Below are 9662 nucleotides of genomic sequence, written 5' to 3' on the forward strand. Positions count from 1 at the left end.
ACATTAAAATTTGGATAAACTCGTACATGTGGATTGGAAATGAGTGATATAATTTTTTTTTTTTAAAATTCCAAAGAATTTGAACAAATGTCCAACCCGAAAATTTCATGTTTGCTAGATATGAATACCCTAAAAAATGAAAGAAAATTAAAAATTAAAATGAAATCATACTTGTGATTGGCGAATGAGTGATATAAACAAATAGAGAATCGTACAATGAAATTAATTTTTTCAGACAAACGGCATTTGATGTTAACTCCATGATGAAAAAAGGAATTGATAAATGATCTGTAACGGAATTGAGATTTATTTTAGAGATTTGAGTTTTTTTTAGGGAAAGGGATTTGATTTTTTTCTTTTTTGGATGAAAGAGATTTGAGTTTTAATCTAAATATTACTTTTTTTAAATTACCAAAATATGTGTCTACTACATAAAAAGTGTTACTAGTGACCTGATATCCCGGCCCGCCATGACTTTCTTCAGGAGAATCCAAAAATTGAAGCTTTTTTCTTGTGCTAAATAGTGCCAAGTCATTACAATGCAAAATACTGAAAACCAGGCCTTCGATCATACTAATCCTTACCAATTTAACTTCAAATGTATTTATTACATACAAATTTTGTAGCAGCGAAGTTTATAAAGGAAAGAAAATGTGACAAAAGCAGAGGAGAACAGAAAACAAGAATGATCTATTAACTTAAAAAGCCAGTTTATTTTCTGTACATTTGATTTCATATATACCTACACATCATGATTAAACATACGGATTGATTTCTTAATTCTAAAATGACCCATTACCTGTAGGGAATAGGAATAGGTATCTATATATCTCGCTTAGGCTTCCGGCTCAATTCTGAGTAGTGACCGCCCATTTCCTGCAAAATCTCCATCCACAAACTTTCTGAAGATGAGTCCAATGTGTCTCCAAAAATCAGATTCGGACTACAAGCAGCCACATACCAATATTCTGATTCAATTTCCTCTATCAGCTGGTCCAGCTGCCACCCAGCATAACCGACAAAGAACTTGAAATCCTGAGACTTAAGTACTCCTCTCTTCACTAGCTCTGCAGCTTTATCCAAACTATTTCGAGCACCGAAACAGAGGCCAGGAATCACCTCTTCAAACCCAGGGAACTTCAACTTTTTACCAACTCTTAAAAGAAACATACTCGCCTCAAGAGGCCCTCCAAAGTGCAGGGCACAATCAGCAAAAGTAGTAGCTAATTCATTATTAGTGGGTTTCATGTGTTTGATCTTCTTGTGCACCGGGCGATTAATAACAACTCCAAATGGCCCCTCTTGTGGGTGTCTGGTTCCAGATCTTAGAAGGACAACAACCGTTCTTTCAAAGGTGCGAACGCCGTCCAGCTTCTCTGTGGCAACAAGAACACAGCCAGTCTCTGGCACAGAAAGAGGGTGGGCCCATTTTTTGCCAAGAGGTTTCGACACATGAGGTGTCTCACCTTGCTTATGAGTGCCAGATTCTGTCTTCTCTACCTGTTAAATTTATACAACAGATTTAGACTCTAGTATTCCTAGAGCAAGAACAGTGATAGTAATGCTTGATGTCCTTAATCTACATTTTCTTTTATAAGATGGTCAAGGATTACCCAGGCTTTGCATGGCTCTAATCTCCAGCAGATTCCAAACAATATTAAGGGAGCACTCCCGCATTCTAGTGCATTCAAGGCTTTGTCAGGTTGAAGGCACCATGCCCGAGAGGGTATAAGAAATAAAATATATTATTTGGCTTGCCCCTTGGTGCTTAGGCACCCTCATTGACTACAGTAATCTGTATCTTAGAGTAAGTAATTTGTTACGAACTTTTTTCTATCTTAAATTGATAGTCTAGATTACTTTCTTTCCCCCATTATTGCCAATGTTTTAACTGAGGAAAGAATGGTTAAAATTATGCTTCAGGAAATCCTCATGTAGGTCCTAGACATGTCAATTGAACTATAGGTTTGAGAAACTAGACACCATTTGTCTGTCAGAAACAATGAGGGAAAGAACTTTAATTAAGAACTATCATATAAATAGATACATGTATATACATATATATATACATTTGGACAGTCGAAGTTCAACATTTTTTTCTTGAATACTTTCAAGGTTCCAATCTAGGGATCAAATATCTACATGTCTGCTTCATGTAGTTTCTGTAGTCAAGTCCAACAACTAAGATGAACCATAAGCTGGAAGGTAACATTGGACCTTCTCAGGATCTTGACATCCAAACTGAGTAGAAGGGAGAAAGGAGAAGCGTCCAAATAATTTTACTCCTTAATTATTGAAGAAGCAGCAGGTACATAATTAAAGGAAGAAAAATATCACCTGGTAATTCTTGTATAACATTGCTCTGAACTCTCTCCAGTCTGTGTCCGTATAATGAGAGTTCTGAGAAGCCGAGTCATAAGATTTATTGCCGTCCGGAGAATTATTTCTTCCTGAACTCTCTTCATTGGGAATAGATTGATCACCATTTCCTGGATTCATTATCATAAACATTCCACAACCATGTTCAATACCAGTACATAAATCACTAATCTTTGAGAGTTCTACCAATTGCCTCTATTCAACATATGAAAGCAAACATTACCTTTACTTTTCAATTAATTGATCAGTCACTATCCATTAACGTTCAAGATCCCCAATACTTGAACAAGTCACTCTTCAACACATGACATCAACAAGTAGCTTAAAAACCCATAGATATAAACCACAATTACAAATATATATATATGACCTCTCCCCCAAAAATTGCAACAAAAAGAAAAATGGCGTACCAGAAGAAGAAGAGGAATTATCGTCATTATTCTTCTTAGTCATAGCTTTAACAGTGAAAGAACGAGCGGCAGATGAAGAGAGGCATCGCCTTGAGACTCTAATGTCAAGGATTCCTAGTTTTCCAATCATCAAGGAATTGGGTCTTTCAGGAATCGAATTCCCCTTCAACAACAAAGCCCCAGCTAAACCAGCAGCAGGGCTACAAGTGTTTGCGTTCTTCACGTGGACAGTCCACAGATCCATCTTTAGCGAGGGAAAATTCAGCCACTTGATCTCTTTTTCCACTACTTTTTTCCTGCCCGGAGGGAAAACAATTCCGTTTAGAAGAAGAGGAAATTTATGACGAGGGAAATCTGAAACGGATATTATATATAGGAAAATGTAATACTATTGAAATTATATTTATAAAAGGTAAAAACTACCTATACTCTTCTAAAATTTGGAATTTAGACTTTAAAATTTTATTTAAATCAATTTAGTCCTTCTATTTTTCAAATGTTCCAAGTGTAACATTTAATACTATTTTTTTTGTTAAATTTGGGTTTTTCCAAGGTTATTTTTTAAAATTATATGACTATCAACTGAGTTTTTATTTTAAAGTATCGAACCAACAAAATTAACAAAAAAATTAATAATGTTAACCGTTGGACTTGAATTTTGAAATCTAAAAGTAGATGTACTAAATTCCTGAAAAAAGGTATAAAGAATAAATTCTAAATTTTCAAAAAGTACAAGAACGTATGACATATTTTAACTATTATAAAATGATAAACTATTATAAATATCATTTTATATTGTGGTTTTAGTTATTTTATTTAAACGTCAAGAATATTATTATACTAATATTCAATCTTCTAAAATATCATTATATCAAAATTCATCCTTTATTAAAAGGATATTAACGAAATTTAGGTGATTTAGTTTTGTTGATACAAGGTATAAGAACATAGAAGGATAATGAGGATATTACAATGGTGTACAGGAGGTTGAGAGCTAAAACTAAGACAAGGTGATAGGTTGACTAAAAAGACAATTGCTTAGGGTAAATTTAGGTTGTTGGAAGGTCAATTCCTTCTTCATTGTTCCTCAAGTATTTATAAGAAAAGTCTTCTTGTTCACTAATATGACATGACCGAATAAGCATTCAATCTGCCAAATGTGTATTGGATCTGGTACCTTAAGTATAATATTTTTGTTTATATACATTTGTATTTTTTTAAAAAAATTGGTTTAATAATAATATTCATTAATTACACTAATACCCTTTGTATATTGTCCTCGATAGTTTCTGCACGCAAAGTAAAATGGAAGCAAATATTAGCTTAATGGGTATCTAACGTTTAACTAATACTAAGCAATATTATGTGATCAAATCGTAATATGGAAAGACAACTTGTATTATTAGATGAACCTAAACATGTCATTAGTCTAATCGGAAATAAGCAAATTGATTGAAAGACTAATATGTTGTCTATCAAGTGCAATTGGGGATATGCTTTGTCTTAAGCATCGGAGCGGATGACTCCCAGAAGATTGAGACATAAATGTGACTAACTGGATAGACAGTATATTGGAATGACCCAAGTACAATAGATCCTAAATTCATTTATAGATTTATTCACTTGTGATGTTCATAGTGTGGCATGTGTTAATCTTGAGTAGATGATGAACTATGTATGTGTGACTCGTATACTTTGGTATTAGTAAAAGCCTATGTTCAAATAAATAAGGAACCGAAAACTGATGTGTTGGGTATATGAATTTTACAACATGAAGCATTATTCACAACAGTGGAATTCATAGACCAAGAAATGGGTAAATAATATTCTCTCACTAGCATTACATGATAGACGAAAATTAAACGTGGCCACTAGTCATTTGTCTTTGTGATAAACTAATTAATTACTATTTGATAGTACTTGACTTTTTATGAAGGAAGATGTAATGGTTACCATGAGATACAATAAGTTCATATTGGGAGAACAAATTTATCCCAAAGAGATTAAGAATATCCTATGAAGGTAACACACTTATGACAAGGTCATTGGACAAGCACTGATTGAGTAGCTTTTGTAATGACATGTAATTAGGGAGAGCTCTATCACAATACTATAATGGATAAGCTTATGAAATGAGTTTATAATTAATAGTCAAAAATCTAAAACTTAATTATAAATCATTTAAGTCCTAATTATATACGTCCAAATTGGTCTCTCTGCTAGCTCATTGAAACCAAAAACAAATTACATATAGAATCAAATAAACAAAAATGAATGGAAATGATACAATTAAAGAAATGTGTCACATCCGAAAATGAATGTGTTTTCTCATTAAATTGAAATTGACTTGAGAATTAATTTAAAATATTTCAAAATATTATTTAATCAAATCTTTGAAGTTTGAAAATAGAATTAAATTAATTGGTCTTTATAAATCCATTAAATATGAAAACTAAATATATTTTCTCACAAATTCTTTTACGGTAAAGTTGTCATGACTTTAACGAAATTAGAATTGAGTTGAAAAAATTATTTAATTGGAAAATTAATTTATCTAATTAAATTAATTTAATAAATAATATTTATCTTGGGAAATAGAAAAATATGTATTAGGTTAGATTAAATTATAAAGAGTTGGATTAAAAGTCTAGGAAGCAAATATAATTGGACCCAATACTAGAGAGGCTCAAAACTCCTCACAATACATATGGGGCAACAACCCTAGTATATTTAACAAGGGTGTGCCACCCCTTTCTCCTAGTTAAATTAGAAGATTATTTTTTCTATCAAATAAATGTTATTTGTGTTCTACTAATTCAACCAAGATTCTTTCATCTCTCTCTATAAATAGATGACATTAGTAGAGCTAAAAATACAAAACTTTGAGGTATTATTATTCTGCTTGAAAATAGTGAGAAATTTATTTCCTAAGTATAAATTATATTTTCTGGGAATAACAATTCTATCGGTTTCTATTGAGAGGATATTACCTTCCTATTGAAAGTAAGAAATTGTTTCTAGTTCTGTATTTGATTTGTGATTGTTCAAGGCCACACTCAAAGCGATTTGTGGAATGAGAATAGCAGAGAAGGTTGTTTGGTTGAAAGCCAGAAACTTTTAGGACCCGTCTTACTAAGCACAAATATCTTTTGGGAAAATTTTATTGTTATAAATATCACAAATTGACTCGGTTTCCAAAATTTTAATTTTTCACTGTGATAGAAAATCGTTTTTAAACTGAATTTTTTCCAACATATTCATGGGTGTACATCATGAAACTTTATCAGTACAAGGCTATTATGCCCAAATGGACTCCTTAACCTATCAGGAGTGAATTCACACTTGGAAAGTATTCATTGAGGTATCCTAAGAACTCGTCGAACAAGTATTCCCCACCTTGGTCAGACCAAGGATTTTTTATGGATAAATCTAATTATTTTTCCACTTCTGCTCGAAACCCTAAAAATTTATCAAATCTTTCACTTTTGTGATGCATTAGATGCACATATCCATAACGAGAATGGTCATCGATGAAAGTCATGTAATAATTGTAACCTCCTCAGGCACTACTGTCATGGGACCACATGCATTAGTGTACACAAGTTCTAAGGGTTGTTGTCCTTTGTACCTTTTGTTTTAAAAGACCTCTTAGTCATTTTACCTTTTAAGCAAGAATCACATTATGGAAGAAAAATTTCCTTAAGCGTACTTAAGGGATCATCTTTCACAAGTTTAGTGATTCTTTCTTGGTTAATATAACCAAGTCTTAAATGCCATAGGTACCCTTCATTAGAGTGAGAAGTTTTAAACTTTTTATTCACCATTTTAGTTTGAAACGTCAAGTAGTTATTTGATTTGATAAAGTAAAGATTGTTTACCATCCATCCATTATAGATCAAAGAACTATTTATGTGAATAGCAATTCCTTTATTGAATGTCACGGAATAACTGTCATTAAATAAACATGCTACATAAATTAAATTCCTCTTAGAACGAGGTACATAAATTACATCCTTTAAAACAATCTTCCTAAAATTATCAAAATGTAAAATAACTTCTCCCACTACTTCGGCTGAAACATAGCTCCCATCTTTGGTCTGCAACAAGAGGCTAATGTCACACAAACTTCTTGTTTTGCTAAACATTTATAAAGAAACACACACATGGTTAGTGGCTCCAAAATCAATAACCTAGTTACCAATTGTAACACCCCTAACCCGTCTCTGTCACCAGATTAGGGTTTCGGAGCATTATTATACACTTCAGAACATTTAACTTCAAAATAGAAACCATTATGAAAAATTAATGCTAACATTGAATAACTCAATTTAATTAAAGAAAAAATACACTTATGGGCCTTAAATCGGTGCCTAAGATGCCCTAAATATAGTTTGGAAACATCCTAGGATCAATTTGAAACAAAATAAGAAATTTTCGAAAAACTTAAAAATTTTGGAAATAGGGGTCACATGGCCGTGTGACATAGCCTAGACCGTGTGGACATCCGAAGTCTGGACACACGGCCATGTCACAGCCTGAGTGTCTACTCGTATGGGTGTTCAAAATAGGGCCACACGACCATGTCATAGGCCCTGTACCAGACCGTGTTACATACTAACTTGAGACACACGGCCGTGTCATAGGCCGTGTGAAACCTGCATCTAAAATAATAATGACACACGACAATGTGGAATGGCTATGTGTGGCACACGACTGTGTCAGCCCTTGTCCCAAATAATCTCTAAAACAAGTCATTTCAAGCCCAATTATTTACACATCAAACCAATTATTTACACATACATTCCTATGACCAGAACACATCCAAATTCACCTCAAATCATACCAAAATAACTATTTTATAAGTTCTAACCAATATGTCATTTAAAGGCACCAAAATTTACATACTAATTTAATACCTTCAAAGTCACATTCCATAGTTTAAACATACATGACACACTCTCACACCATTGAACTATTTCATCTTCATATCAACATGTCATAAGACACCTATTTACAAGACATTCAAAAATGACCATTTGACATAGATTTACCTATGCATTTACAAGTCAAATACAAGCACACACAAGTAAACATAAACCACATCACATTGGCCAAATAACACAATTACAACTTCTACTACATGCCATTTATAACCATTCCTCAAAATAACCAAAAACTACCAAAATGAGTATTAGATAGTGTGATCATGCTCCAATGCGATTCCAATTGTTTGAACTGTCCGATGATATACAAGATAGAGAAAAACAACTACATAAGTAAATAATATTCAGTAAGCTCGTATAATCTCAAACGTAACTTACCAATTAAGCTCAATTTATTTAACTTATGTATAGTACCATTTGCATGTTTAATAGTTAACCATTCCCTATATACATCACCAAGCTCAATTTGTACATGAAACATATAATTTATCCATATTGTGCACATAAATTCGAAACAGAGTAATAAACATTACATTTATCATCATTCTATCTTGTATCATTCATTCCTTTTCTATCAATTACACAAATACTTTCCATTTCATAATTTAACACGTGACATGTAACACCCCTTACCCGTGTCCGACACCGGGATAGGATACGAGGCATTACCAAACTTAAACACAAGCAAACATACAAAACTAGCTATAAAATTTCATTCAAATTAAATCCATTCAGACATATGCAAATTGTCCATTATATGGGCTTACGAGGCCCAAAACATACCTCGGGAGTAGTTCGAGACTAATTCGAGAACTTTAGAAAACTTTAGGAAAACTTAGAAAAATTTTCATGAAACAGGGTCACACGCTCATGTGGGTAGGCTGTGTGGTTACACACGTCCATGTGGCTTGGGACACGACCATGTGGCTTGGGACATAGTTCCCAGCGCGCGTAACTCTCTGTTTATGACGTCATCAACACAATTAGGGTCACATGGCCAAGTCACACATCCATGTGCTTAGGCCGTGTGGCGAATTAAATTCCAAAAATCAAGTGCAGACTTCACACGGCCTAGACACACGTCCATGTGGCTTCCTCAGCGCGTGTAACTCTCTATTTGTGACGTCATCAACATAATTAGGGTCACATGGCCAAGTCACACGTCTATGTGCTTAGGCCGTGTGGTGAATTAAATTCCAAAAATCAAGTGCAGACTTCACACGACTGAGACACACGGCCGTGTCTCTGCCTGTGTGTTTACTACTGAGCATTTTGTTTTGCATTTAATAAGATGCAAGGGACACATGGCCAGAGCACACGCCTATAGGGTAGACCGTGTGTCACACACGTCCTAGACACACACCCGTGTACCTACCCGTGTGGACAACTTTGAGTCTATATTTCAAGCCTTTTGTCACCCTTAATGACACATGCACACTTACACATTCATAATCATGGCTCTTGCAAGTGAGCTTCTTATCAATTCATACTTCCATTTCATACATTCATGCCCTAGTTGTTATTATGCCATTTACTTACATTTCCATCATCAAACATCCATGATCATATTTCATTCTTTCACTTCTTCCGAGGTTTCATCGAATCATAATTTCAATGTTTATGAGCTTTGTGTCCGTACCTGTTCCCTTTCAACATGACCATACATTGTCATCTTTTTGACATGATCGTTGGATTACCCGTTGAACCACTTGGAATACTTAAGGATACTCGGGAACTCTCATACACATGGTAGGATGTCAATGCCATATCCCGGATATGGTCTCACATGGGATCACATATCGATGCCAATGCCATGTCCCAGACATGGTATTACATGGGATCGTAGGTCAATGCCAATGCCATGTCCTAGAAATGGTCTTACATGGGATCACATATCAATGTCAATAGCCTAGCTATGGTTTTACACGAA

General features: G+C 34.1%; 1 protein-coding gene across 1 annotated transcript; it reads right to left on the reverse strand.

Moving 5' to 3' along the window:
* Positions 1–670: 670 nt before the first annotated feature.
* LOC107951344 (uncharacterized) lies at positions 671–3157 on the reverse strand. Its single transcript, XM_016886353.2, has 3 exons — positions 2790–3157; positions 2338–2489; positions 671–1500 (listed from the first exon to the last, which is right to left on the reverse strand). The coding sequence occupies exons 1-3, from the start codon at positions 3031–3033 to the stop codon at positions 823–825; spliced, it is 1074 nt and encodes a 357-aa protein (XP_016741842.2). The 5' UTR covers positions 3034–3157; the 3' UTR covers positions 671–822.
* Between the last annotated feature and the right edge of the window lie 6505 nt (positions 3158–9662).

The sequence above is a fragment of the Gossypium hirsutum genome, chromosome A02 (genome assembly GCF_007990345.1).
Source record: "Gossypium hirsutum isolate 1008001.06 chromosome A02, Gossypium_hirsutum_v2.1, whole genome shotgun sequence".
NCBI classification, from domain to species: Eukaryota; Viridiplantae; Streptophyta; class Magnoliopsida; order Malvales; family Malvaceae; genus Gossypium; species Gossypium hirsutum.